The sequence below is a fragment of the Drosophila subpulchrella genome, unplaced genomic scaffold, assembly GCF_014743375.2.
Source record: "Drosophila subpulchrella strain 33 F10 #4 breed RU33 unplaced genomic scaffold, RU_Dsub_v1.1 Primary Assembly Seq354, whole genome shotgun sequence".
NCBI lineage: Eukaryota > Metazoa > Arthropoda > Insecta > Diptera > Drosophilidae > Drosophila > Drosophila subpulchrella.
The window spans coordinates 2,977,193-3,005,153 of record NW_023665577.1 but is presented as its reverse complement, the minus strand read 5'-3'; the positions used below and the strand labels follow the sequence as shown (position 1 = coordinate 3,005,153).

General features: G+C 46.0%; 5 protein-coding genes across 7 annotated transcripts; 1 reads left to right on the top strand and 4 right to left on the bottom strand.

Moving 5' to 3' along the window:
- Nucleotides 1-109: 109 nt before the first annotated feature.
- On the bottom strand, nt 110-21,325 carry LOC119561078 (dynein beta chain, ciliary). 2 transcript variants are annotated; one of them, XM_037874934.1, is made up of 28 exons: nt 20,537-21,325; nt 19,295-19,447; nt 19,028-19,239; nt 18,724-18,965; nt 18,378-18,660; nt 18,049-18,314; nt 17,540-17,991; nt 15,789-17,368; nt 15,286-15,558; nt 14,991-15,020; nt 13,915-14,856; nt 12,433-13,479; nt 11,531-12,243; nt 10,961-11,313; nt 10,042-10,865; nt 9,511-9,872; nt 9,293-9,449; nt 7,621-8,970; nt 5,963-6,132; nt 5,400-5,897; nt 4,831-5,341; nt 4,597-4,767; nt 4,216-4,532; nt 3,743-4,157; nt 2,415-3,416; nt 2,207-2,355; nt 1,155-1,287; nt 110-976 (listed from the first exon to the last, which is right to left on the bottom strand). In XM_037874934.1, exons 1-28 carry the CDS (start codon nt 21,258-21,260, stop codon nt 812-814), a joined length of 13,494 nt encoding a protein of 4,497 aa, XP_037730862.1. In that variant the 5' UTR covers nt 21,261-21,325; the 3' UTR covers nt 110-811. The 2 variants fall into 2 exon arrangements, with proteins under 2 accessions (XP_037730862.1, XP_037730863.1); XM_037874935.1 differs by lacking the exon at nt 14,991-15,020 and having other exon boundaries at nt 20,537-21,260.
- A 1,727-nt stretch (nt 21,326-23,052) lies between these two features.
- Nucleotides 23,053-23,804, top strand: LOC119560669. The gene has a single exon (XM_037874242.1). It carries the CDS (start codon nt 23,053-23,055, stop codon nt 23,743-23,745), a length of 693 nt encoding a protein of 230 aa, XP_037730170.1. The 3' UTR covers nt 23,746-23,804.
- A 106-nt stretch (nt 23,805-23,910) lies between these two features.
- Nucleotides 23,911-25,111, bottom strand: LOC119560668 (circadian clock-controlled protein daywake-like). Its single transcript, XM_037874241.1, has 3 exons — nt 24,881-25,111; nt 24,340-24,823; nt 23,911-24,286 (listed from the first exon to the last, which is right to left on the bottom strand). The coding sequence occupies exons 1-3, from the start codon at nt 24,948-24,950 to the stop codon at nt 24,064-24,066; spliced, it is 777 nt and encodes a 258-aa protein (XP_037730169.1). The 5' UTR covers nt 24,951-25,111; the 3' UTR covers nt 23,911-24,063.
- A 30-nt stretch (nt 25,112-25,141) lies between these two features.
- On the bottom strand, nt 25,142-26,136 carry LOC119560667 (circadian clock-controlled protein daywake-like). Of its 2 annotated transcripts, none has more exons than XM_037874240.1 (3): nt 25,998-26,136; nt 25,441-25,924; nt 25,142-25,385 (listed from the first exon to the last, which is right to left on the bottom strand). In XM_037874240.1, exons 2-3 carry the CDS (start codon nt 25,869-25,871, stop codon nt 25,160-25,162), a joined length of 657 nt encoding a protein of 218 aa, XP_037730168.1. In that variant the 5' UTR covers nt 25,872-25,924; nt 25,998-26,136; the 3' UTR covers nt 25,142-25,159. The 2 variants fall into 2 exon arrangements, with proteins under 2 accessions (XP_037730168.1, XP_037730166.1); XM_037874238.1 differs by having other exon boundaries at nt 26,002-26,135.
- A 595-nt stretch (nt 26,137-26,731) lies between these two features.
- Nucleotides 26,732-27,809, bottom strand: LOC119560138 (protein takeout-like). Its single transcript, XM_037873490.1, has 3 exons — nt 27,634-27,809; nt 27,089-27,575; nt 26,732-27,012 (listed from the first exon to the last, which is right to left on the bottom strand). The coding sequence occupies exons 1-3, from the start codon at nt 27,698-27,700 to the stop codon at nt 26,799-26,801; spliced, it is 768 nt and encodes a 255-aa protein (XP_037729418.1). The 5' UTR covers nt 27,701-27,809; the 3' UTR covers nt 26,732-26,798.
- Between the last annotated feature and the right edge of the window lie 152 nt (nt 27,810-27,961).

Below are 27,961 nucleotides of genomic sequence, written 5' to 3'. Positions count from 1 at the left end.
CGTACCGCTCAATACTGAGATGCTCGGGATGCTTCGAAAATCTTTGAAAATTTCGTCAGCATTTCGGAACCGACTCGGCTCACGCTTATCGGGGAGAGCTAGCTATAGAGCGGGAGAGTCAGGTCGAAATAGAAAATAAATAAAAAAGCAGGGCAAAAAATATGAAAATTGTTTCAGTTTGCGATGGCCACGAGTTCAATCCACCCAGCAAAGTCTGTGAGTTTTCTTTGATCATGCTTCCCCCAGATACATATAGTATAGTGCCTGTTATTTATGGATACGCGACGCTTTTGATTTAGCATTTTCATTAAGATTTTTGGAATTTTCAGACTTATCAGCTGCGTCGTCAGACGATTATCTCACAACTCATTCCGTTGTCTTCGCCCAGAAGAACATTATCAACTGACGGTGATTTCCATGGGGTATTACCTACCAAATGTAAACAATTGCTGGGTAAACAAATGAAGTCACTGCTATAAGAATTAAGAGCATTCTTACCTATTTTAACTCTCAGTTTACCACCATGAATCCCCATTCCAGGCAAAACAAGGCCAGCTTTTCTTTTCGGTTTTATGCTAGTGCGCCTAAGGCAAGTCTACTTAGGAGGTGTTTTATTATAAAAATTGTGCACTACAGGGAAGAAATCGAAAGCCAAACTTGGAGTCTACGAGAAAACTTGGTACATTGGTCTAGCTTATATCTATTATTGTTCTAAAGAGATGTCTTTCTAAGTGCCGAGCTAGTAAATTACTAATAAAGTTCTACAAAATTAGATGGGTAAGTTAAATAGGTCTAGGGCTAGGCATCTAAATTAGGTCTGCAAGAGCAGGGCTACGCCGGCCAGAATCCATTTGCCCGGCTTGTCTTTGGTCTTCAGATTCAAGTTGGACACATAGGTGGTGGGGCCTCGAGTGCGGGTCTTGTAGACCGGGCACTCGTACATGTTCCGCAGATCTTGCTTATCTTGGGTGATTGCCTGCAGTACATAGACGAGGTTATATGAAATCGGAATCGCATTAAGTGGAATAGTGGCGTGGAATCTAGTTTTCGAATTTATGCCAACATGCGCCAGCACTGAGACGCCACAGATCCGTTCTCGATTCGCCGATTTTAGCATTAGCATTCGCCCGCTTTGATTTGCATTACAAACTCACCCGAATATTGATCACCGGCATTGAGGGGTAGAGCTCTTTGAGGCGCGACTCCATGATGATGCCCTGCTGGATGTCCCACCTGGCGCCCTCCATGAAGATCCCATGCACGCAGCAGCCGTCGCGCGGTGCCGTCCTGTAATTACAAGATCACCTCAGATATCGATTGTACGGATAGCCCTAGCCCAAAGTCAATTAGAGGGGCGGGTGTCGATGCTAATCTCCATGCAAAAGTACATATTAATTCCGACTTCGACGCGCCGGAGCCGCGTTACTCCATTGTTTGCCCGGCAGCGACGCCATGTGAAACGTGGCTGACGGGGCGCCACTTAATAGGCAATCAGCCCATGGGTAAATAGAGAATTGTAAATTACGGGCTATTAATAAGTCTCACATATTTATATTCCACTGCTGGTTTAAAATTAGCTCTTATGAAATAGCATTGTGGCTATTTATAGAACCGCTCCAAGCCGGTCGCTGGGCATTGGCCGCAGCTGGATTTTTTTCCAGCATCAGGCGATGATTACATGTCACAACATTACATTATGTGACGGAGAATCGAGCTCTTTGTGAGGCAGATAAGGCCAGGCGAAACATGAGATTAAACACTAAGCTAATTAACAAATTTTGGTGATTGCTGGTTCTTTATACCTTTAAATGGCTCTAAAACGCACTTTTTAATGTAGATTAATAAAGAATAAATAAGACAAACTTTAAGAGGCACTTTATTCCAGAATCCCACGAGAAACAGTATGGGTCTCAGTTTGGGGGGATTTTCATGCATTAAACCTCACCCTCAAGGATTGAGCATATAGTTTTATAATATACATTTTTTAACAAGAAAGTAGGTTGGAAACTAAAAGAAATCGAAATAAAACTGATTTCTAAAAAAAATAGCGAGAATTAAAGATTCAATCTATTCTTGGAATCTGTGACAGTCGCGACTCTGAGATCGATGCACAGCATCATTTGCTTATGGGAGTGTAAACATTCTCGGGAAGGGGTCACCTCAAGAGTCAATTGGGCATTTGCGTGTCAATAAGAACACTACTCACGTAAATTCCTCCTTCTGCTTTTTGGTCACGTCACATTGGAGGCACATCTTGTCCAGCGGAAGATCATTCCTACGAGCAGTGCTCTGCATGATCGCCGTGAGCAGGGATTGGGGATTAAAGAACCCAGCCAGCCAAACGCAAGAGGGTAGCTATAAGGATTTTTAGACTGACCTATAGATCATATACCTATAACCGAGAGATGACTTACCACGAAATCCGTGGACCAGGTCTCCAGTTCGCGCAGACGCAGGCACAGATCGATGAACCAATTGTTGAGACCCAAGAGCGAAGGATACGCACGTTGCGTCCAAATGGGCGGCACTTGATCCAAAAACAGTGAATTCTCCAGCACCTCCATGTCCGACGTAATGGTCAATTCACCCTTTAAGCCCAAGTCCAACTCCTTCAGGCTGCGCTTCATCTCGCTGGTGAGGAAGTTCATCCGCTCGCACTCCTGAAAGGCCACTATCACATACGGCGTGCGCTCCTCCACCTTGTTCATGATCTCGACCATGTTGAACTCCTCGGGCAGCTTTTCGATGATCTCATCGACGATCTGTTTGACCTTGTCTTCGCGTGTCACCGTCGCCCCTCCTCCGGCTCCGGCGTCCCGTGGCTGCATCTCGAATACCGTGCGGAAGATGTTCTCCGCCCGGGTGGTGAGGAACCCAATCTCCGCATTTGGATGCAATCCGTATAGATATGGTGATTCCGCTGGCATCATTTCGTCCACGTAGGTGTGGTATCCCAGGTAGTCCGTGTTGGGCGGAGCGGGAAATGAAGGCGCCAGGAAGAGCTCGCCGTCCACCAGATCCGGCTGCATGTACTCCTCCAGGTAGGTGATGCAAAGCCTGCGGTCCCAGTCGTCCGTAATATGACCCCCGTACATGATCTCGCCGAAAAGGTAGCGCAGATCCTCCCACGGCACCTTGGCGTTGGCCTCCAAATAGTTATACAGTACCGACACACTGATGTTCAGATCTCCCACGTTGAAGGGATAGATCTTGTTCCATCCCTGGGGACCGAACTTCCGGCGCTCTGCGACCACGGCGTGGAAATAGCAGAGGGAGAACAGGATGGCCTTGAACTCGGCCTCTTTGCCGGACATCTCCAGGGTTTCCTGGGTGAAATTATCCAGCGCCTTATGCAGATTGGCCAACATTCCCGTAGGAGGCTCGTTGGTGATCTTAATCGATGATTCCAAGATGCCCTGCAACCAATTTGAAAAAATTACAGAATTGTTTAATGAAACATTACCACATATTTCATGCTTAAATTAAGAGGGTACTGGTTCTTGAATAATTAAATCTTAACTTATACTTTATTTAACACCAAAGTTACCAATGTTTATTAACTAAATTGAAATGCAACACCTAATACAACGATTCAATATTATCTTTTAATGAATTATGATATTTTATTTCATATTCTTTGATTTATCATCAATAATATTTTATATATTAATAATATTATATTAAGTTGTTGCAAATACGTTGTAATTTATGATAATGGATTTGCAAAGTCAAATTAATTTACCTGAGGTATTATGTGAGCCGAAGGTGTTGAGGCTGGCTCAGCACTCAGGAACATGCGATAGTCCGGATGCGAGTCCTCGGCGTAGTACTCCAGTTTCTTTTCCAGCACTGGCAGCCACTTCCTCACGAGATGGATGTTCTGCAGCACCACCCAGTGACCATGTTTGGCAGCCGTGTCCATGGCGGCCTCCGCAATGGCTTCCTGGCCCTGTCCCAAAGACACATTATGGAAATTACCCAGATCCATGCTGAAGCCCATTTGTTTGCCCAACGCCTCCACATCCTTGAGGGGATTCACTCCAGGCGAAAGGATGAAGAATATGGGAGTGGAGGGACTGGCCTCTTCGTACGACTTCGCGAACTCCATGGCTCGGCTTTCCACGTATTTGGATCCCAGCTTCTCCTCAATAAAGTCACTGCAATAAAGTAATGTATATACCTATCCACGATCAAACAGTTTGAGGAGATACTCACGCTAGAGCGTAGGTCATGCGATCTGGCCTCAAGGCCCTGATCATGCAAAGCCTTTGGAGAGCTGTTTTGTTCTTCCACTCCTGCGGGAATTTCTCCTTCTCCGGCAGCTCCGATTCGACCAGCTTCTTCCAGCGCTTCGAAGAGGTCTCGATGTCGCGGTCCAAGTTCCTGAATTCATCTTTGGACGCTAGACTGCATATTCCGCCCCACGATTGATTGGTCAGAAAGTCCACAGGACTTGTCACATGTGGCTTGATCGGGAAGCGGAGCAAGAAGTCCAGTTCCGCCGATGTAACCTCCTCGTTCATAAGGAGAATCTAGTCGGGGATCAGAAGAAACCATTAAGTTGGAGGGAAGTGGTTGTTCCGCCCAATTACTTACCTGAAATGTCATTTGCGAGGCGAAGATCAGCTTGTCGCATTCGAAAAGACCACGCGAAGTGTACTGAAACACCGAATACGTTATACAATCGATCAAATTAGAAACACGCAAATCCAAAGTTTCGCCCGGTTCAGCCTTGGCTATGGCCTTTTGGAACACTACACTAAAAGCCTGTGGATAAAGGTATTGTATTACAACTATGTAATCTCCATAAGGTGGCGTGTATTCACACACCTTCAGTGAAAACTGATATATCGGATTGATAGTGTTTAGTTCGTTGAGGATAAAATATAGCAAACTGGCCCTGGCCGCCGCCGGTCTGTAGTATTCGCGGGCCTTGTCGATCTCCTTGGAGGTTATCTTCGCCTCGGCCACCTTCTCCTCGATCTCCGAAGCTGTGCTCTTCGTGGTCTCCAGGTTCTCAACCAGCGCCGTGTCACCTAAAATATTCTCACCCGCCGACGAAAGGCGCGACAGTAGATCGTCCTCCAGTTTCTTCAGCATTATCTTAAAGTCGTTCTGTTGCTTGGTGAGATCGGCTTTCAACTCCTCGAGATCAGGGCGCTCGGCCTTGACCACCTCCGCCAGCAGTTGATCCTCTAGACCATCGCGTGTTACAGTAAAGTTAATAAGTGTGGTTTGTGCTTGCATCTCTGGCTTATAGTGCGGATTAGCTAGTTTCGTGTGCAGGATCAGGCGGAAGTTGGAGTTGTATTCGATCTCCTTGTCACCAATTTTAATGGCTCTAAATCGAAGTCATAAAGAATTAGTATAACGATTTCATTAAAGACCCCCGCACTTACTTCCCCTTCTTGATCAGATTTCGACCCAGCAGAGAGTCCAGCACTGGGTCCAAGTTCTCATCGATATTCTCGATCAGCACATTGCAACCCGAGTTGATGGATTTCTCGATGATGTCCAGATAGCTGCGCTGACCCAGACGAATCACCTTCAGGTCGTCGCCGTACTTCTGCTTGATCCACTTGACCCCCTGCAACTGGGGGTCAATCATCAGCGGCCAGCGATCCGAGTTGGACAGGATCGTGGCATTCTCGATGGACATCCGGTCACTGGGCAACCCCTCATTCGTCCAGATCGCTATGGTGGTGTCGTCGGTCAGCAGCGACAGAGGATCGAGATTCTCCGTTGTGGGTATGGGCGGATCAATGCTCTTCAAAAAGGGTGTCCACATCTTGAGTAGAAGGTCGATGCGGAATCCTTTCGTAAAACAGCCGACATAGGAAATAAAGGCGGTAATGAGTAGAATGTCGCCAGGCAACGTAATGCCTTGCTTGACGAAGCTGTTGGGGAGAAACCAGAGTTGCTTAGTGGGGTAGATCCATGTATTTATGTAAATAATACCCACTTGTTGACAGCCTCGGCCCAACGTACGTTCTCGCTGGCCAGTCCACCTACCAGGCGATTGGCCAAAGCAATGGTGGCTTGGGTGGCATCCGCCTCCTGTTGACACCGCAATTTGTCCGCGGTGGCCTTCTCAAAGTCCGCCGTCAACTTGGCCAGCTGCTCCTCGAGGCTCTATAACAGTACAGGTAGTTGGTTATATGAGATCCCAATAGCTTTTAAATTAACTAGAAAAATGTTTGTCTAATTTAAATAGGAACTTCATGAAATGTCGTTATAACTTATAGAAATCACTTTCTTTAAACATGAGTATGAGCATAAGAATATCATGAAAAACAATAGAGACACTTTTATTTAATATTGTTTGTTATTATATAGCATTCCCGATATAGATATAATACCATACGTATAAAACTAAAAAGATTGCAGTCAAGATTTTGTTAAAAGAAAAATAAAACAAGGAAGAACGCTATAGTCGAGTACCTCGACTATTAGATACCCGTTACTCAGCTAAAGGGACCAAAGGGAAATGGAGATATGCAAGCAGCAAAGCGAGATTGAAATGCGCCACCTATCGGCGGTAGATAGATTTAAGCGTTATGGGCGTTACAATGGGCGTGGCAATTTTTTTTTTGGGTCAATCGATAGGTATTGACGAGACCAATACAGTTCAGTTAAAATTTTGTATCTAGCATGAAAAATGTGGGCGCCACAGGCTTGAGCGGTTTGTGGGCGTTAGAGTGGGCGTGGCATATTTTCGTAACAAACTTGCGCTGCGCACAAGGCTACGGAATCTAAATCTGAGATCCCAATTCTCTATCCTTGATAGTTTCCGAGATATCCACGTTCATATTTACGATTTTTTGAAGTTTGTGGGCGGTTTGTGGGCGTAAAAGTGGGCGTGGCAAACTTTTTTTTGAGTCAATCGATAGGTATTGATGAGAACAATACATTTCAGTTAAAATTTTTATTCTAGCATCAAAACTGTAGGAGCCACAGTTTTGGGCGGTTTGTGGGCGTTAGAGTGGGCGTGGCACTCTACTGAAACAAACTTGCGCTGCGTAAGAAGCTCAGAAATCTGCACGCCAAATCTCAATAGCCTAGCTCTCATAGTTTCCGAGATCTCAGCGTTCATCCGGACGGACAGACAGACGGACAGACGGACAGACGGACAGACGGACAGACGGACATGGCTAGATCGACTCGGCTAGTGATCCTGATCAAGAATATATATACTTTATGGGGTCGGAAACGCTTCCTTCTGCCTGTTACATACTTTCCGACGAATCTAGTATACCCTTTTACTCTACGAGTAACGGGTATAATTATAACTTGAGTTAGAAAGTCGAACATATAAAAGAACATACATGCCGTCAACTAATCCTAACTTAATGACATAGTCTTTGGGCTAGGAACTTTAAATGAAGTATAGAAGAAATTGATAAATAGCCTTTGGAATGGTATTTACAGTAGCTGTTGCTTATAAGTGAAGTCAGAGCAGTCCTCATACATAGGTCTAAAAGGAGTCTTTAATAGGTCTTCCGAATCGTATAAGTTGGTTTAAAATTATTATCGCTATCGTCTCTTTTCTCCTTATGTTAGTTCAGTGACTCTCTTTTTCCCCTCTTAAGACACCCATTCCCCAGCTAGCCCACCACTTACCATCACTTTCCTTTTGATTCCAGTCAGTTTGTCCTGGGCGGCGGCTAGTTCGGCATTGGCCGCCGCCAGGGCCTTGCGCTTGGGCTCCACGTCGCAGTAGACCTCGTAGAACTTGATGATATTGATGACCCAGGCGCACAGACCGGCCGCCGCTCCCGACTTGGAGCGCACGAACTCGGGCTCGAACTCCGGATCCTTGAGGTACGGCTGGATGGCCTTGGTGATCTCCGGATGGATGTTCTCCTTGTCGTAGTTGATCAGTGAGTCCAGGAACGTGTCCACCTTGGCCATGGCGATTTTGGCCGCCTTCCAGGAGCGATCCTTGGGCACCTTACCTCCCTGGGAGAGCAGCACCATCACTGCGGCGGTCACATTGGTCACAGCTCCCGGCGGCGAACCGAAGCTCTTGAGCTCGGTGAGATTGGCCTTATTCAGGGTGTTCAGCGCGTCCTGGGCGGCCATCAAGGCCGGCTCCGCCTTGAGGAGATCCTCCTCGCAGTCGCGCTGCTTCTTGCTGACTTCGTCGGCTATCAAAGCGACCTTCATTTCCTCCTCGTCGGCCACGGCTTTCTCCGTTTGCACCTTCTCCGTCTCGATGCCCACAATCTCGATCAGGGCGTCGGCCGCCTCGTTCTTCTCCTTCAGCTCGATCTCCTGGACGGCGAGCTTCACCTTCAGGTCGGCCACCTGGAGGGCGGTGGACCTCAGCTTCTCCAGTCCGTTCTCCAGCCGCTCGATCTTGCTCTGCAGGTCCTCGTGCTTGTGGTTGAGTAGCTTTATGTAGAGGTTGATCTGCTCGAGGTAACTCTTTGGGGTGGTGTAGTTGTAGCGGCGCTCGTTCTGTAAGTACACCTTGGACGTGGTGTTGACCGACGTGTGGACGTAGGCCATAAACTTGGCCACAGAATCTCGGTGGTTCTCCGGCAACACCTTGTTCTGGGCGAGGAAGTTCATGGCCACCGATATGAGTGCCTCCTGAGGCCATTCGTGGAACCAATTGATGGATGTGGCATTGATGATGGCAGGGAATTTTCTCGACCGGACACGCAACGTTGAGCCCACTGGTGAGAAGCACAGAACTATCTTCAGCTGCTTGCGGACACGGTCGATGAAAAATTTCCAGCAGTTCTCTCGCGTATCAACCAGTCCCGCACCTTTAACCTCATTCCGCACGCCAGCGATTATATTCTCAATTTCGTCATCTGGGAAAATATCGGGGATCTCGCCAGTTGCCAACATATCGTTGATAAGAACAAGAAAGTCCTCGCTGGGAACTTGGGCATCCGTCATAAGGAACATAATGCCGACGTTCTTGAGTCCGGCCTTAAGATAAAGTCCTGAAAATTCATTCTGCAATGGGCCAAACAAGATTATTGGGATCCATAGTGGAATCCAGGATCTTTTGCAACAGACGTGGTGTACTAATATATTAAAATTGCAGTGACGAGGATATGTATCGTTACATATTTATTAACGAAAGGGAAACCTATTTATAACTTCATCACGCCAATAATTTGGCTTATGGAGTTAGCTCAGTGAAAACCCTACTTTAAAGTAATCGCGTTAATGGCTAAACCGATAGAGTGTTATAAGTTTATAACACAAAATAGCGCAGTTCCTAGTTACTCTGATTTTACCATGTATAGTCATATTAAGAGCCTGTTGAACATACCTTCAAGTCATTGACTCCGTAGCCCTTCTTCAGCTGTATCTGCACGACCTCCAAGCTGGATATGAATGCTGCCAAGCGCGCTAGAGATTGTTTCCCGCTGCCACCAACACCAACCAATAAGGCGCTGCCACGCGGTGATTCTAAAATGCGATTGATTCTGAAAATATTTGGAACACTTAGTATCTTTGCATCTCGCGATCTGTTTGCCTGAAGCCCACCTGCAGACGTGCATCATCGCATCCTCGAATAACACCAGATTCATGGCAGCGACTAGATCATTATACGATGACATTGCTTCCTGAAGGAGTTTGTGAAGCTCAGGCCAACCCTTGATGGGCATGTACTTAGGATCACCAATTCCTCCAGCGAAATGACAGTAGATATTCGGCTTGTCGAATATAACGGATTCGTCAATTTCTTCGAACGACTTCTTGACAATGTCATGTTGAATTTTAATAAAGCTATCGATGTCCTTATCGTCAGTTAGCTTATCCGAGTACACCCTCTGTGTCTCGTGTTGCCACAAACGTATAAGATCTGTAGAGCCCGTCAAGCACTCTGTCGAACTGAACAGCAATCCCTGGAAGAGAATGGGGTGTTAGTAAACTTGGTGTTAATAATAATAGTTAAGAATAGAGCTTCAAGGGTGGCTTTGTGGACTCTCCCCACTCGGTGAAAAGTGGGTGGGATATGGGATACTACCCTTTAAATAATACTTCTTCATCCTAAATTACATATTTCCGACTCACCTGAAAGACATTGCTGATGTCGCGCAGATTGAAGATGTAGTGCGACTTGATCGCCGTGGGCAGGAACACCTGCAGGCACTTGTTGTGCAGGGCGATCGTGGCGGCCACAATGTTGGGCGTCATACGCGTGACGATCGGTGTGAACTTCTGCTCCGCGTTGGCAAAATGCTGGGCCAGGATGGCCGAGTACATGACCGTGATGGACTCGGGACCGGGAAAACTCACGGCCAGGACGCAGAAGTGGCGCTGCAGGCGCGGATTGATCGTGAAACTGCCGGAGGTGGGGTTCATGCAGGCCACATACTGGCAGTTATGGATGTCCTTGAGCGTAAGCTTGTTCCGGTCATACCAGTGGCCGTAGTCCAGGTGCTGCCGCATCAGCGTGTGGGGCTGGACCGTTCCGTAGGTATCCACCTCCGGCATATTGATGTCGTCCACGAAGTAGCAGAGCAGCTTGTTGCCGGGCGGTCCGTAGTTGCGACCCGCCTTCTTCTCCAGCGGCTTCTCCAGGATCTTTTGCAACATTTCGGACGTGGTATAGTAATTGAATGGTATTGTAGTGACAGCGTAATTCTCAGAAAGCGATTGAAGCTTCTCGTTCACCAGTACGGTCTTGCCGCAGCCGGCATTCCCCACTAGCATCACCGGGTGCTTCTTATCCATCAGGAGATCTAGGAAAAAACGCAGGCGAATCGACTCGGAGGTGTGCACGATGACAGCCTGCAGGGGCAGGTCCGAGTCCAGCTCGAATTTGGGTGTCTTCTCGGTCCAGGGCAGGAAGGTCTTCGTCTCGCTATCCAGAAAGTAGTCGAAAACTGTTCCACCTTGTTTTTCATTATGGGTTTTGGCACGGTTAGGGAAGGAAGTCGCATTCGTAAAGCTCATGGGTTAGGCTAAATACTGGATGGTCGGCACTCACCTGGCGGGAACTTAACAGTTTTGAACTCATTTACCCACCATTTGCTGAACTCCACGCGGTAGTCAATGGCTTGATCCTGGAACATGGCCGACCCGAAGGCCCAAATACAGGCAAAAACAAAGTACAGTTCGTGCCATTCTTTTGGGCAGTCGGCAGGCGTGTTCGCTGGTATTAGAAAACAGTTTAGGAGATGGCACAGCATTTGAATGTGGGCCATTTCGGCGACAGGCGTGATCTTCTTGAAACGCACGCGAATCGTTTCCAATGAAGGCGGTATGTACTTATCGAATAACATGACCAAATTGGACTTTTCGGCTGGAATTTTACGCGTTTCAACCCAACTGGTTACATAGCTGAAAAACAGATCGGTTAGTGGGGTGTATCAAGGAACTCAAAGAAATGGGGCTAGGGATTAACGTATTTTCAATAAAAACAAATTTCTTTAAGGATCATTTCCGATTCCAGCTATTTTGAGGGGAATGCAAAGCGAGAACATAAGTTACAACAATTTTGAATGATATATAAACAAAAATAGGATCTAGAAAGGTGCACTCTAGCTCCAACACTTACGGATTCCAACCCAAGTCCTGCGGGTTTATGTACAGGATGCCAGCCCTGGATACGGTTGCCGGCGTGGCTGTTCTCAGGTTGGAGATCTCGAAGAGCAAACGCATCGAAGGCGTCAACGCAATGCGTTCGTTGCTGGCCAATGTCAGGACCTTGTTGTCGTCCATCACCGTATTGAGGCTCTCGATCCACATGGGATCGATGTCGCCGTCGAGCACGATCCACTTTGGTTGATCGCCCGTTATGTTTGCCTGATCCCGCATTAATACCGAGAACAGGCCGTCTTTCCACTCGCGTGTCGCCGGGTTGATAATGCCGAAAAGTTCATCATTGGTCACAGCTTTTGGATTCAAGTCATTGAAAATCGGCTTCCGCTTGATGTTCTGGTAGGTGCGCAGCAGCGTCTTCCACACCTGGGTCTTCCCAGTGCCCGCATTGCCAACGATGAACACGGAGTGACGTACCTCCAACAGCTCCTCCAGCTGCACTACCTTCAAAATGAAATTGTCTTCTGGTTGTAGTAGGAGATCGGAGGCCGCTTGTTTTACGGTGCGTTCAAAATCCTGATCACGTTTGCGGGGCACATCCAGGGCGGGAAACAGGTCGCTGATCAGCCCCATGAACACCGGCATGTCGTCCGTGATGATCTTCGGTATGTTGAAGTCACGGAGGGCGCGCATCAGCACCTCCTCCTCGGGACGACCGGGATCACCTCGCTGAAAAGAAATGAAATGCTCATGAAATATGTATTTATAAAATTCGATACAGAAAGTAAATTTTCCCCTAAGACCTAACGATTGGTAGAGCCCTTATGAAGATGTTTTCAGCATCATGGAATAACATTATTAACTTATTTAATGCACGAATTCTATTATCTGTAAGCATGTAATCCAAGTTATTCTCACCTTAAGGGATCCCGCCACGACGAGCACAGACTTGATGGCCCGAAGGCCCCAATCGTAGTGGTCCTGCTTGGAGAGCAGTTCCTTGCAGAGCGTGTATAGGGTGATGAACTTGCGGGCGAGGACGCGAGCATCCTGGAATCCCTCGGCCACCAGCATAATCTCGCAGATGAGCTCGAAGTCCGGCACGACCATGGCGCAGGGCCGGAAAAGGGCTTTCAGATTCTCCGGCAACTCCGTGCGGCCCGCGTAGCCCGGATTCATGGTGATGAAAATGCCCACCGTGGGCACGCAACTGATCATCTCGCCCATGAAGTTGAACTTGTCCTTTTTGTCCCGGATGGCGTCCTGTACGGACTTGACCTGAACGGCCACCACCGACAGGACCTCGACGGTGATGCGGTTGAATTCGTCGAAGCAGCCCCAGGCGCCCGTTTGGGCCAGGCCCTTGTAGATATTTCCGCAGGACTGGTAGTCCATCTGCTCGGAGCAGTTGAAGACATAGACCGATATGCCGATGGCTCGTCCCAAGTCCTTGGTGGTCTCGGTCTTTCCGGTTCCGGCTGGCCCGGCTGGAGCTCCCCCCATCACCAGGTGGAGGGACTGGGTCAAGGTAATGTAACAACGATCTGTGAGCGGCGTTATGACCAGGCGTGGCGTATTGCCCAAGTATTCGTGACAATACTGGAATTCTGCGTCGCAAATATTGGCAAAACAGTCCTTCTCCACATCGTCGAAGCGATGCCTCAACTGCGATTGCCACATAAACGCGGAGCCCGAATCCAATTTGGCCTGAATCATCTTGGCGACCACATCTCTAGAGTGCACATCAATGGTGCATATCGTCATTATCTTCTGACGATCGCCTTTGCTAAGCTCACCCAGCAGAAGCGTTATAAGCAGACTCAGCTGCGATATCTGTTTCTTGTAGTAGTCCTTAATGGCGTTATCATAGCCCTCCTCCAACCGGCTAAAGGCGATGTTTACCTCCGTGGACCACCAGATTTGGGATCCGCAGAGGGACACCTGGGCAGGGTAGTCGAATAACCACTGGTTTGAAGAAAACAATTACGATATTAAGTAAAAGATAATGCTAGGAAAAAAAGAAAATGTATTTTGGAATTTAAAGATGAAATAGAGGAGATATTACAAATTTTATTGCGAAAGCTTAATAGAAGTAAAGCCGACATATTAAGGGTATACACTCAAAGCCCAATCCATAAGCACTAAAGCATCCAAATTATTGCCCGACATTCAATAGGCAGCCTAGAAAAGCACTATTAAGTAATATGCCCCACCGGCAACCCTGAAGATCTTTAAAAATGATTTGAGGAGCAAAATAAATACTTATATTCTACACGTATCCCCCAAAGTTTTAATAAAATCAAAGTTTTCTTTAAATTCAAAACAAGTTAATGAAAATGAAAATCTTAAGATAATGAATTGTAATAAATGTATTTTACATAATAATAAGTTGGCACCAACCTGTTCCCGCTGCTTTTCCTCGTAGGCAATCACCGCCTCCATGACGTAGTGCCTCAGACTGGCACGCATCGCCGCCTGGATACGGTTTAGCCAGACCTCTACGGGTCCTCGGATGCTGGCCAACTCGTTGAACTCCACGTACTCGCCGTCCTTGGCGAACATTCCCGACGCCGTGTTGATCTCGCCGGACTCGTCGCGGTTGAACTTGAGGCGCGCTATCGAGTCAAAGAGCTTGGTCAGGTGCTTGGTGACCATTTCCGGCTGGATGCCGTTGCTCAACACGTCCAGCAGGTCGGCCGAGGACACGAAGTAGAAGCGAGGAAAAGCCAAGCGTTTCGTTTCCAAATACTCTGCCAATGCCTTCTCGCAAAGCGTAAGCTCCTTCTGCAAATGCTCCAGGCGTTCGATTAGGCCGGAACGATTGGTGGACGCCACCACATTCGACGAGACGGACATCTCATCCATGAGGACGCGGAACTCGGCGTCTATATTATCGAATCGATCCGAATCGACGGGAAGCTGTTTGCGTATGTCTTCCGAACTCATGAAGATACTCTCAAGATGGGTCCAAGTGCGTTGCACCTCAAACCATACGGTTATCACTTGATCGGCGATCATAAGCTTGTTTTGCCAAGTGGACACTTCTTCGAGGAAATGGGCGATGTACTTGGATGTTATTAGATTCTGTAGGCAAACCTGATTATCTTCAAGCGTCTCTATGAGTTCTTCCGAAGCCTTTAGGAGGTTACAGCCGGTGCGCGGGTGCAACTCGTGGTCGAACTCCATGACCGTCCACGTTGTGTTCAGATCCCGCAGGATCTTCTCCATGGACATCTCCTTGACGGCCTTGTCGACGATGTTCTTCACCTCCTCCTCGCATTCGTGCAGATTCAGGCCCAGCAGTTCGGCCAGCGTCGTTTCGTGGTCCATGATGAACTTGACCTATAACAAGATCACCTTTAAGCCCTACAATCAGATGGAATGTGGGGGTGCGAGGATCAACTACAGTGGAACTACGTTTACACGACTACGGTTCTAACTCTGAGACATGCGCTGGACTCGGCCAAGCCACTTACGGTCACTTCCTTGGGCAGGGCGGCCAGACTCTGCAATGAAATGGTATTTACAAGAACTGTACAGTTTGGGCCGGGCACAGTATCCCGGAAATCAAGCGGAAAAGAAACGAGTTGGGAAAAGAAAAGGGATTAAAACGGTATTGCTATACAGGAAGAGCCTCCGACTGGGGAGCTCAGGTGCTTGGGGGAGTGGAGAGAGATTTACACGGATTATTTACATCGGGCCAAATAGCTGGGATTGGCATAAGAGTTGGAAAACAAAGGAATCATTATAAAACGGAAGCACAAAATAGACCTTGGTGGAGTTCATCAGCTGATTCCAGTGACGCTCCCGAATGGCCGGATTCTGCAGCTCCCCGACGGCTCGGAGCGAGGTCAGCATATTCTTGACCGTCGACTCCAGATTTATGAAGGTGTCCCAGGGGCGCATCTCCTTGTCCAGCAGCCGGATGTCCTTGGCGAACTTCTTGCACTCTATGTCCATGTTCTCCACATCCACCTTGCGCCACGGCGTGGTCTTCCAATCGTCGATGCTGGTGGCCACGATATTGACGTAGTCCCACAGTTGCTGAACGAGTTCAAACAGTTATTGGAACAATCGGGGGGATTAGTACGGATAAGGCTATCGATTAGGATTAGGGTTAGTAAATCACTTGCGAGGGAAAAAAGAAAAGCTCAAAGTTCCACATGTGGCATGCATAAATTTAGTACGAGTAGTAGATTAAACATGCACAGACAAAACGACTAGATATAAGGGAAGAGAAACGAGAAGGGTGAGTATTCTGAAAGTGGGAGTACCTTGAGCATGCGCAGCTCCTTACGGCACTGTTTCAGCACCTTAAACTCGGGAATGTTGACCTCGAACAGGCTCCCCGACTCCTGGATGTCCCTCATTTCGCTCTCGCACAGGAACATGTCGTCGTTTATGCGGTCCATCAGAAGGTACGGCTTGTAGCAGTCGAACCGGAAGAAGTTGTACGTCTTGAAGACCTCCCGGAAGAGCTGGATGTGCGACTCGAAGAGGGCGATCTTGTTCCGGATGCTGACCACCTCGGTGGCTTGCAGAGGCGACACCTGCTGCTTCACCGTGCTGGCGATCTTCTTGGTGTTGGCCCACTGCTCCGGCAGCTCCTGCAGCAGCACATTGACCTCCTCGGGAATGTCCATGTCGTAGTACTTGAGCAGCTGAATGGTCTCCTGCATGGGCTCGAACATCTCGTCCGTCTTGGCCGCCCGTTCCTTCACCTGCATCAGGTAGGCCATTATGCTGACCAGTCCCTCGTAGTCCTTCTCCTTCACCGTCTGCAGCAGACCCTCGTCGGCCTTGCGGATGAAGTGACTCAGGTTCATCAGGCTGGAGGTGACGGTCGTCACCAGATGCTCCTTGAACATATTGCCCCACTTGCACACTGTATTGAGCAGGGCCTGACGAAAGGGGCGCACATCCACCTGGAACCAGGAACTGAACACCTGGAAGGGACCAATGTCCTCGATTTCGTTAAACAGAGATTCGTAGTTGTCAATCTGCTCCCTGAAAGCCTCGATTGTGGGTTGACAGGGCTGTGGTGGTGGCGGCTGATTGGGATCGTTAATTAGGATCAGCTCTATCTCATCGGGATCCAGCATGCGTCCGTACTCCAGAAAGTACTCCATGCACTCCTCGCGATCATCGAGCCAGAGATAGGAGTACCGCTCAAACTGGCGACAGAATCGAGAAGCCTCTTCCATGACAAGGTCCACCCCATTTAGGATCTCGCGGCGCATATCGATAATGTCCTGATTCTCCTTTATCATTTCCACATAGTTTCGCTTCTCGTTGGGCTTCAGGCGTTTGATCAACGAACCCATTTTCATGATGTCCCGCATCAGTTCAATCAGCATGTTGTTAAAGCCCATCGGATCGTCGGGATCCAGCGAGGGCACAAACACCAGATTGGGTTCCACGAGCTCTAAACGAGACTCAAAGAGTGGAGCGTAGTTGTTCTCCGGATCCATATTCTCCGCTAGATAGCCCACGCTTACGCCCACCGTTTTCAAGATGTTTTCATAAACGATGTTATCGACAAAGTCCACGTAACTCAGCCACACTGCATCATTCTGTTTGTGCTCCATATCAAATTGCACCATGTTGTCCTGCAGCAGTTTGTGGATCTCTATGGACGCAGCCTTGATTTCGGCATATCGCTTGGATGTTCGATCCGGGCGTTCGTCTATGGAGAGCACACTATCCTTTTTGCAATCCCGCCTTTCGAAGAGCGGCTGCTTGGCCCAGACGCCCATGATCTTGCGGATCTGGCGAAGATTTCCCTGGGTGTGATCCATGCGATTCTGGAGAGCGGCCACCGGCTTGCGCAGTTTGTCCAGGTAACTGAGAATATCTGAAAAATCGATTAAAACCAAAATAATATTAATCGGTCTAAGAAATCGTAAAAAAATGGTGTTTGTATAAACGAAGTCAATCTTCTATATCGCTATAATTTTTGACAATCTTGTTTTAATTGGTTCTGACTCGTTAGAGTTTCGTTTTCTTTTTGACTGAGCAGACGCACCTGACGAATTCCAAACGAGCTGATTCACGCCGATCTCCACCAGATCATCAATCATCTTTATCTCGGGTTCGATCAGCCTGAGTTCCACCGGTGAGCTGCCTTCTTGAATGCTGTTGTACCAGTCGATGGTCTTCTCCAGGTTCAGTGTGTAGGATCGAAAGACGTCGCTGTTTTCGGCAAAATCTATGGCTATTTGAGGAATTCCGTCGATTTTCATTTGCTGCATGTAGTGCACTTCCCTCAGAATGGAGAACAGAGCGGCACTGAAGTTCAGGATCAGCGAATTGTGACGACGGTCGCGGGCTATGAGGGATTTCTGTAGGTTCTCTTCGATCTGTCCGTCTAATTGCTCGGCCCAGTCGTCAAAGAACTGGGTCTTGCAGGATCCCAATTTGACCATGAGGACCTCGTAACGCTCTACTATTTCAAGGGATTTCTCTGTCTTGGTGATCCTGAAAGAAATACAAGATTATACTATTTTAAACCACACTGGTTAGATATGATCTTACTCATGCTGTAATGCCTTGAAGTGCTTGACTGGAGCTGAGATCCTCGTCTCCAGCTGATGGCACCAGCGTATGAAGGCGGCCACAGGTGGACAGTTGTAGTTGGGATACAGGTTGTCCCCCACCTTTTTCAGTTCCATTTGCTTGTCGTAGATGGACTCGCAAATGGTCATTTCATCATCCAGCATGCGAACGATCTCAGCGTATCGCTGGGTAAACTCCTCCTTGATCTTAGGACGGTCCAGTACGCTGCCCACAATGCTAATGAGCTGAAGGATAAATTAATAAATTACTTAAAGATACATAAACTTTTTAAGATCCCCAATATTTACCTTGAATATGCTCTCCAGGTTGTGGCAATCGTCAAAGGCCTGGCACAAGATGGCCGCCAGTTTCATGTCCAGCTCGAGGATGCGGGTCTGGAAGCCCTTGAAGTCCTCATCAAACTCGTGATCATCCGGATCGAGGACATCGTAGCTCTTCGAGGCGAAGGCTGTGAAGTACTGATTGAACTCCACGTAGACATCTGTGATGCGGGTGCTCAGCTGTCGACCGCGCAGCCCACCGATTTCGACTTTCTCTAATTTCAGGAATTCAATCACAGTAAAGAAAAACCTTGGCAAAGCCAAAGATTAGTAGAAGCTATCTGGAAACTCGAATAAACCAAATAAAACTTACCACTGAATGGTGGTGAGGCGCTCGAGGAAGGCATTAAAGCGCTTGAAAACTGAATTTGGATGAAAAGTCCACAAAATCGGCGGCCGCTCCTCGGGTTCCGTGAAGAACGTGGCCAGTCGTTCCTTGTAGTAGTCGAATAGTTCCCGAAAGAACTTCAGTATCTGGATGGACAGGGTGAGTCGCTGCATGGCCTCGTCGATATCACTGTGGAATATGGACGAGGGATCCAAATATCGCTTGGCCTGAAAAATCGACCAAATATATCAGATGTCTTCTTACCTATTTCTCAGCCATTATTGCTCACCTGGTGTATAATCAAGTTGCATATTTCCTGCAGCAGCACTGTTATTTTCGCCGACTGGCAGTAGTAACGCGAGTTCCCCCACAGAATGCCCACCGTATTCATGAACGGAATGAGCAGCGGCTTGCACTCGGCGAAATCAATCTCCTCCAGGTGCTGGAGGGGGCGCTTCAGGGGGTTCAGGTAGAGTGTTATGTCCTTTGCCTCCGCCAGAGCTACGGAAATCACCGATTGGCATGCTAAATTCACGTTTCGCGGCACGGCACTCACCCGTTACGACGTTCTTGAAGAGGGTCTGGAAGCACGGGTGGTAGGCACTCATGGAGTACTCCAGTATCAGGGCCATGGCACGAATGCGCTCGTTGCGCAACTGGTCGTAAATAAATGACAGATTCTTGAGGCGATTGTTCCAAAATGAAAATTCTGTAGAGAGATTATATAATAAGACCATGCTGATTATCTTATCCGAAGACAAATTTAATTAATTAAGGTTGTAGGTTCGAGAAGGCATTTATTCACAATTACTTTAATCAGGGGTGTAGAAAGTGTTCAACCTTTTTAATCAGTCAATTTCAATAGACATCGTTTTAAGCCAGTCAAAAATACCCAGCTTATAAAAGGAGGTAAGGTTATGAAAATATCATGTATGTTAGTAAATACATAGGATAAGAAGCGAATAGCATCATCAAGTAAGAAACTTTAATAGCTTTAATATCTTTAAATAAACAGATAACGTTGGTTTTAAATATGTTATATATAATGGATTGTTAATATTCCATCTACCTTTAAACCTACTATACCTATTTCATAAAGCTTTAGTGGTATCTTATTAAACAACCAATATTATTTGCAATGTTTTACACCCACAAAACAAAATGAACCAAAAATTGTTTAATTACCTATATGTTAAGAATAATACATTTTCTTAAAACTCAAACTGCATATTGCAATATGCCTGGACTCATTTGGGCTAAACTTTACTTCATTTTTCCGGAAATATTATTGTACCTTTTTATTTGAGTATATTGTACAGTTCCTTATCTTTAATGAAAAGTCATGACTACCCAAGATAAATTTGTCTAGCCTCCATAGTTATATAAACTTGTATTCTAGATTGCATAACCAATCTCAGGACCAGGCGTTTGCTGATACCTTTCCGCTTCTACTTAAGCTAAAGCCGAAAAAATCGGAGGTAATTTAGGCAAATCAGACTCTTAGCTTTCGCAATTCTATGAACCCATCAACTGAATTGTCAATGTCAAATGTGAACGCGTAACTCAAGCCAAGAACCCCTTTAGCTTATGACTATAGCATTATAAATATTGCATGCACGCGGAATGTCATTCGTGAACAGATAATAAAGCAAGACAAAACTTTTGGATGAGCCTGAACATGCAAATTTCGGGGTTGCTAGGATATGGGGAGACTAGAATTTTATCAATAAATAATAAATGGAGGGAGCCAAAAATAAAACCGGCACACATGGGGCACCTGGCATCGCCTTACACTCACCCGTATGTGGAGTGGGATTCTGGCCGTTTGCGAAGGCGTTCGAGGGGCTCTCCTTGATGACCTCGTGGATCTGGGTGGCCCACTTGATGACGACGCCCTCGATGGCGCTCTTCAGGTACAGATCGAACTGGCACTGCTCCGTCTCGACCAGCTCCTTGGCCGCCTTCACAATCTTCTCCACGCCCACAGGCATGGCCAGAATAGTCTCCCCGCTGACCTGACCCTTCACCTGGTGCACGGTGCTCTTGAGGCTATGCACGTGCTTCTGCACATCCTGGGCCACCATAATGGGCCATGTGCGGTAGTTGTCCTCGTTGGAGAGAAGAGGCACCAGTACCTCCTCCACCAGGGCGGAGAGTTGGTCAATGGTGCGGGTGGCCAGGTCCCCGTAGATGATGAAGTTGCCGCAATCCTCTCGAGGAATAGGCAACGCATAGCGCTTGATGAAATACACACCCTTGCTTTTTAGCTGTGACAGTGGAAAAGTGGTCGAGGGAACCAGCTGGGCAGCCGGAGTGAGGATGATGATGAGGACAACTGGGGTGTTCCTGTCCAGAAACTCCTTGATGATGCCCTTGTGCTCCTCCACCGTGATGACGCGCGTCCACTTCTCCGGCTTCAGTTTCAGGGACTTGATGACGAAGGAGCCCATCAGCTCCAGGCGCGGATCCGGACCACCAGCCGCCGCTGCAGCAGCGGCCTCGGCGCTGGTGGATGGCTCCATCGCAACCCACTGGGTGGTGGGTGGTGGGCGAGGTGGTTGCTTTGGTGCTTCTGCTCCTGCAGTGGTTGTTGCTATCTGGTTGTTGCTGTTGTCTGTTGTTTGCTGTGGGGATGAGGGGCACATGCATATCTGAGTGTTTGCCTGACCTTGTTACCACTAACAACTAAGCATATAAAATCGATAAAAATTGCAAATCTATATGATTTTTTCAAAATTATGCAATTTTTTTCACTTATATACTTAAAAAATCCCTTATAAACTGGATTCTTAAAGTTTTTAGGGCTTTTTTCAGTGTTACATAACACTTTTCACCATTTTCACTAGTTACATAACTCCAAAAAATGTAAAACTTTAAATATTTCCTATTTAAAGCAACACAGATGGGTCATTTCCTGTTAAGTTCACTTAGCACATCATGCTTATATATGGTTTTATTAAATCCTTATAAATTTCCAAGTTTTTCTATATAATATATATATTAATTTAAATTTCCTTAAAGGTTTTCCGTGGGTTTTTCCTTTTCCAATTGCGACTGCTTACCTCGGCTGCTGGTAAGCAACTGAATGGGTTGTTATTTCCGCTGGTGTCATGACACGCACGTTCAGGTGCGAAAGTGATCGTGGCAGGACGCGTTGCTAGGGAGTTGTTTACTTTTCCCCTCAAATCCTTGCATGGCCAGTGACTACTGTTTGTTATTTCCCCTGCGCCATAATGCCCGTTGCCAAGTTGGTTGCCAAGTCGGTGGACATTTGTTGCGCTTTATTTCCGATTTAATGGCTAAATGCACGCTATTTGCAAATTAAGTTACTTCGATTTGCACACTCTCTATCAATTTTAGTGTGCTCATTGATTAGCAAAGTGGAGCTGAACATTGTTTTATTAAGATTGTAGGTGTAAGTTAATTATGGCTTAGTAATGTTTTTATGATTTACGTGAGTTTAGCCAAGCAATTTATATTTTTCATTTGTTTGGGTTTCATTGCTTGATTATTTTCAAACACCATTTTAAATTTGTTTTAATTTAAGCAAAGTTGAAATTTTTTTTTCTTCACATTTTAGATTACTTAGGTTATAATTATAAAATTTTGTGCACCCCCTCTCAGTCTTCTTCTGTGAAATATCTAATTAATAAAAGCATACGTACCCTCATTTTAGAAATAAAGTCCTTACATTTGGTAATAAGATAATCCATCTCTTTAGCACCAACAAATGACAAACTAGATGCCAGAATGGATAGGCAAACAACTAGAATCTGCAACATGCAACGAACGAAACACGCGAAAAACCTAAAAAGTCTATCAAACACCTGTCCGCAAAATGGTGTGGACTCGTAAATCTAAATGATTTCCGAGCACGCCAAGAACTGTTGCACCAAAATCGCAACAGTTGGTCTGGGGAAATCCTGAGCTAACCCAAACCAAGTAAGTCACTCACAGTTTCCATAATTTGTCGCCCCTTTTTATGGAATCTCAAAGCGCAAGCGCGATCAACACGTGGTCGTCAACAAAAACATTCCACTTGTTGCCAAGGCAGCAACAAGGTGCATAATCAAGGCTAAGAAGCAACAGATATTTGCATGACTTCCGGCTGTAAAAGTTTTTCTATTTCCAGCCGAGATTGGACAAGGCCTAGGTCGCGGAATGCGCCGCGTGTTTTGGGTGATGGTTCACTGAACTCCAGTCGCGAGACCAAAAACCGCACCACATTTATGCAAGCAGTCAGCCAAGCCTGAAAATCAATAAGCTTATAAACTGAATTCAAAGGTGGTGGCTGCAACCAGTTGAGTGGCAACCATGAGGCAGTTGGCACTGGGATTGGGCCTCATCCAGCAGCTGAGCTTGGCCATCGTGGTGGAGCGCAATATGTTCGCCTATTACAAGGTGCCGGCTGCCCAGCTGCTCTATTCCCAAGACTCGGATTCGGATTTCGACTCCCACTCCCAGGAGGTCAGCCATCTTGGTGGAAGCCAGGTCAGCGATCTCTACTATGTGCTGCAGTGCCCACCAAAACTGGACGAGGGAATCCCCAAGCCGCAGAACATGCAAACCTGCAGTGTGGTGGACCAGTACAAGGGCATGTGGAAAAAGAAGAAGCCCAAGCCCAAGAAGCGTTTCCATATGGTTCCATTCCGGATAGTGCTCCGTCCATTGGGACCGCCAGCCAGGAGACGTAGCCTTAAGCGTCGCAAGCGCCAGCACAAAGGTCAAAAGAATCCAAATAACAAGTATCCATATGACCAGACTGCAGAGGTCTCCAGTCAAGTGAAACTGCAAGAGATGACCAGTCCGCTTCAATTCCTGGGACTCCCCCACAAACGGCAGAAACTTCTCAAGCTGTCCGCCGACCATCGAAAGTTCAAGAAGGGCACTAGGTCCAAGGGTCACCAGCACATGTACCATCGCGATGAGTCCTACAACGATCATATCTTCTACGACGAACTTCAAGATGACGGAAAATTCCACAAGCTCGGAAAAGATCTAATCTAATTAAATGCTTATTTATTTTATAGTATCTGAGCATGTTTTAAAGTTAACTGAATAAGGCTACCGAGGCGGTGAACTCTTACCCAAGATATGGTAACAGGAACGATTTTCCTTAGCAATTTTTCCTTCGTTTCTTTCATTAAATTATAAAAGAGAATATAAATATTATTTTAAGAAACATTTCTTAAAATCATATAGCCAAATAGATAGCCTTAAAAAAACTAGAATAATGTTTTTATTTTTCTAGTGTAAATTTGTCTTCCATTTATAACCGGCTTGCACCCCTTATTCTATGTAGTTTCACTTAAAAGGTCAATCCTATCAAGAACCAATTCTTACGTCTATATAGGGGAGAAACATATCATCGTAGGCAATATTCTCAAACACTTTGTTAAGCAAGGTGGTAAAGGAAATGGTGAAGGATTTGATTAAACCGGGTTGCAGCTCATTCCAGAACTCCACCCAGTTTTCGTTGAGCAGCTGATTCATGAAAATGGTCACGTCCGTATTATCCTTGTACAGGTTATCTAACCAAATGATCCACCTAAAAATTGTGGTGGTTAACCAGGGAATCCTGCCTAGACGCGGGCTACTTACCGATCCAAGTCTATGCTGGGCTTCAGATCGTAAATCTTTAGATAGCGCTTGTCATTCCTGTACTCCACTAACGCCTTGATGGTCAGGGTTATGCGGAAGTTCTGAAAGTCGGAGGACAGCCGTCCGGTGGTGTTGTAGGCAAAGAACATAACCTTGCCCACCATTTCATAGGTGGCCTCGTGCAGGAGTCGTGGTAAACGGGCCTTCAGCACAATCTGCTTCTGGTTGGGCTCATACAGAAATCCCTCCACATGGGTGATTGTGGCATTATTAAATCCCTTGTTCACATTGTCCCGCATGCGAAAGTCCATCCAGATGGGTCCGTGATTCGGCGATTCCAGAATGATGGAGTCCGAATAGTTGTAAGAGTCCAGCGGCGGGATGCCTATTTCCGGGATTCCCTTTGGGTAGCGCTTGATCAAGGAATTGATGGACCGAATCAGGCATGTGGAGTCTCCGAAATGGCACTTTTCAATATCATCAGCTGGAAATGTTTTGCTCCGTTAAAAGCAGATCAACTCGGAACTAACATCCTACGCACGTAAGCCTGCTCCAAAGATTAGAACTGGAAAACAGCAACACAACCAAATCAGCGAATTCATGCTGTTCATTACGTTGGCGTAATTCAACTGACTATAAAACAATAAATGCTTCGGTCACGAAGTAATTAATGCATCTCAAATACTTAGAACCTGCTCCATGCGAAGCTTTTCAACTATCAACAATAACAAATGCAAATATTAAACCGGTTTGCGTGCCATATTAATCTTTGTCCTTCCATGTCTCCAATAAAACTGGAATGTAATAACTTATGACGATTTTAATCATTTACTTCGGAGTCTTTGGGAACCGGCAAAAACATATCATCGTAGGAGACCTTTTTGAAGATATCTTCAAATATATCTCGGAAGACACTAGCAAATATTTTCAGATTTGTCGGCTCTAGCTCGTTCCAAAACTCCACCCAGTGCAGATTGAACACCTGGTTTATGGCTATCGTCATATCCGTGTTCGATTCGAAAAAGTTGTCCAGCCAAAAGACCCACCTGAAAGGTAATCTATAGTCTAGCTGATATAGGATTTAAATCAGGAACAACTCACCGATCCATATTGACAAAGGGATTTAGCTCGTAGATCTTCAAATAGCGCTTGTTATTCCGATACTCCATGATAACTTTTAGCTTGAGTACAAAGCGAAAGTTTTGGAAGTCCGAAAAGGATTCTCCCGTGGAATTCAGCTTAACAATCCACACTCTTCCTTGAGAGTAGTAGCTGCCCTTGTGGATAAGACTGGGTATCCGGCCGTGTATTTCGATCAGGCTTGAGGTGGGATTCTCATCGAACCCACTTACCTTTGTGATTGTCGTATTCTCGAAGCCATAGTTCACTTGATTAAACAAATCGAAATCGAGCCAGAACGCACCAACCTTCTCATCGTTCCAGAATTTTGAGTTTTTGATGTCCACCACATCGATGGGTTTCATTCCCAGCGCCGGTATTCCCCTTGGAAACTTCTTTATCAACAAGTTCATCGAATCCACGATGCACTGAGATTCACCAAAGCGACACTTCTTAATTTCCTTCGCTGGGATGTCGTGTAACGATCAAAATATTATTTATCTTATATACTCCGGGCTTCGAAGCCTGGTCTTTGTTACCTACGTAGCATCTGGCCCTGCAACGATCCGATGATCTGCAGGAGCAGCAGAGTGATTATTATATCGCGCATTCCTGTATATTTTGAGCTACTAGTATTCTAAGTGCACTTCTAGTGCCTTCAGTGGTGGACGATCAACTGGAGCTTAGTTATTTGATTTAATGTACCTTAAACCGGTTAAAAGCTTTACTTGGTTTATTAGCATTTTAAACTTGTATCAATGAAAATAAAGTTTAATTAGTGTGTTAAGTAATTTGAAAGAATTACAATCCAATTGTATAACATTTTTAGCTTTGTTATTCAATACAACTGGAAAAGTTATGTAACAACCTCAATTTTATTGAATAATATTAATTTAATTAGCTGAGTGACAACATTTTTAACTGTTTCCGAAATCGAGTACTCATTCATAATTTAATATTTCAGAATGGTAATCAGTTAAATCAGAACTATGACCATTATAAAGCAAGCCCACATTTGATAAAAGTTAAGCTTGTGTTGGAATCAGCTGTCAATTGTCAACTTACTATTTAGAACAAGTATGACTCCCATACTTTACTCGCAGTTTTCTAAGGCCAACAAACCTGGAAGGAATGCGCATAAATCGAAAACTTGTTTTAAAATCATATGTATTTATTCTCCCCCTGTTGTGTGTCTCTCTAAACTTATTAAGTGTGGATATACCCCACAATATATAGGATTTAACTCAGCTTAATTTAAGTAAAAAATGTTTAGTCAAGAATTGTTTACCCTATTTTATTTACACTACATTAAGTTTAAAAATTTATTACTAAGCTAAAGTCTATTTGGAGTCTTCATCGGCTAGGAACAGATCATCGTAAGGTACTTTTTCGAATAAGTCTTCGAACAGACTTAGGAAGACGGTTTCAAACAGGTTCAGAATTCCCGGCTCCAGTTCATTCCAGAACTCCACCCAATTCCGATTAAACAGATTGTTGATAGCTATGGTCAGGTCCTCATTGTCCGGAAAGAAGTTATCCAGCCACATTATCCACCTTTGAAAAAGACAAAAGTTATTAGACCAATTAGTTTTAAAAAGTTTCAGATCTTATGAAATACGGATAGACTCACCGATCCAGTCTTATATTCGGAACCAGTTCATAGATCTTTAGGTATCGCTTGTTGTTCCTGTACTCGATGCGCACTTTTAACGTAAGATCGAAACGGAAATTGAGGAAGTCCGACTCGGAGGTACCGTGAGAGTTTATATCCACGAACCAGAGCATCCGACCTTTGGCCAAATAGTCACCCTTGTAGACCAGCCGGGGAATCTTCCCATGAATTTCGATCCTGGTGGCAGTGGGATCTTTGTCGAAGCCCCGGATCTCCGTAATGGTGGTGTTCTCGAAGCCGTAGTTGATCTGGTTGAGCAGTTCGAAGAAGTACCAGGCACCACCCACCTGGGAATCATTGACCAGCAGCCAGTCCCGCACGGGCAGCACATTGAAGGGCTTCAGATTGACCTCGGGTATGCCCTTTGGGAAGTTCCTCAGCAGGGCATTGGCCGACTCTACTAAGCACTTTCCGTCTCCGTAATGGCATTTTTTCACCTTGGCAGCTGTAGATGAGAGGTTATTTAACCGGTTGTTATAGGAATAATCCTTTAAAAAACCCACGCAAACTCTGGCACTGCAGTACGACAAAAAGCTGAACGCTGATAGCCACGTAAGCCAGGGAACGCATATCAGAGCGGGAAAAAAAACAATTCTTTACAGAACACACCTAAACTCTCAGTAAACCGAAGCACTTGCATAGCCGATAGCAACTACTCGGCGATCAAAATCGATTTGTTGTTATGGCGGATTTTTCTAAGGAAATCTTAAAAGCTCCCATTATCATAACATGTTGTCTATGAGCTTAGATGCTATATACCCACTGAGAAAAAATGTACTTACGGACGTGGGGCATAATTGACAAATAGGTTATATATTACCTTTACGAGTA

What these genes read in the sequence shown, in the direction of transcription:
- LOC119560667 (XM_037874238.1), bottom strand. Translation starts at nt 26,068, where the DNA reads ATGCGCGATATAATAATCACTCTGCTGCTCCTGCAGATCATCGGATCG. An exon ending in GTTGCAGGGCCAGATGCTAC is followed by an intron (nt 25,925 to 26,001) that starts GTAGGTAACAAA and finishes ACGACATCCCAG; the next exon opens with CGAAGGAAATTAAGAAGTGT. An exon ending in CCCTTTGTCAATATGGATCG is followed by an intron (nt 25,386 to 25,440) that starts GTGAGTTGTTCC and finishes ATTACCTTTCAG; the next exon opens with GTGGGTCTTTTGGCTGGACA.
- LOC119560669 (XM_037874242.1), top strand. Translation starts at nt 23,053, where the DNA reads ATGAGGCAGTTGGCACTGGGATTGGGCCTCATCCAGCAGCTGAGCTTG.
- LOC119561078 (XM_037874934.1), bottom strand. Translation starts at nt 21,260, where the DNA reads ATGGAGCCATCCACCAGCGCCGAGGCCGCTGCTGCAGCGGCGGCTGGT. An exon ending in AGGAGCTGCGCATGCTCAAG is followed by an intron (nt 15,559 to 15,788) that starts GTACTCCCACTT and finishes GAACTCGTTCAG; the next exon opens with CAACTGTGGGACTACGTCAA. An exon ending in ACGGAGTCAATGACTTGAAG is followed by an intron (nt 8,971 to 9,292) that starts GTATGTTCAACA and finishes GGCCCATTGCAG; the next exon opens with AATGAATTTTCAGGACTTTA.
- LOC119560668 (XM_037874241.1), bottom strand. Translation starts at nt 24,950, where the DNA reads ATGAACAGCATGAATTCGCTGATTTGGTTGTGTTGCTGTTTTCCAGTT. An exon ending in AATCTTTGGAGCAGGCTTAC is followed by an intron (nt 24,824 to 24,880) that starts GTGCGTAGGATG and finishes AAACATTTCCAG; the next exon opens with CTGATGATATTGAAAAGTGC. An exon ending in CCCAGCATAGACTTGGATCG is followed by an intron (nt 24,287 to 24,339) that starts GTAAGTAGCCCG and finishes CACAATTTTTAG; the next exon opens with GTGGATCATTTGGTTAGATA.
- LOC119560138 (XM_037873490.1), bottom strand. Translation starts at nt 27,700, where the DNA reads ATGCGTTCCCTGGCTTACGTGGCTATCAGCGTTCAGCTTTTTGTCGTA. An exon ending in ACTGCAGTGCCAGAGTTTGC is followed by an intron (nt 27,576 to 27,633) that starts GTGGGTTTTTTA and finishes TCTCATCTACAG; the next exon opens with CTGCCAAGGTGAAAAAATGC. An exon ending in CCGAATATAAGACTGGATCG is followed by an intron (nt 27,013 to 27,088) that starts GTGAGTCTATCC and finishes TCTTTTTCAAAG; the next exon opens with GTGGATAATGTGGCTGGATA.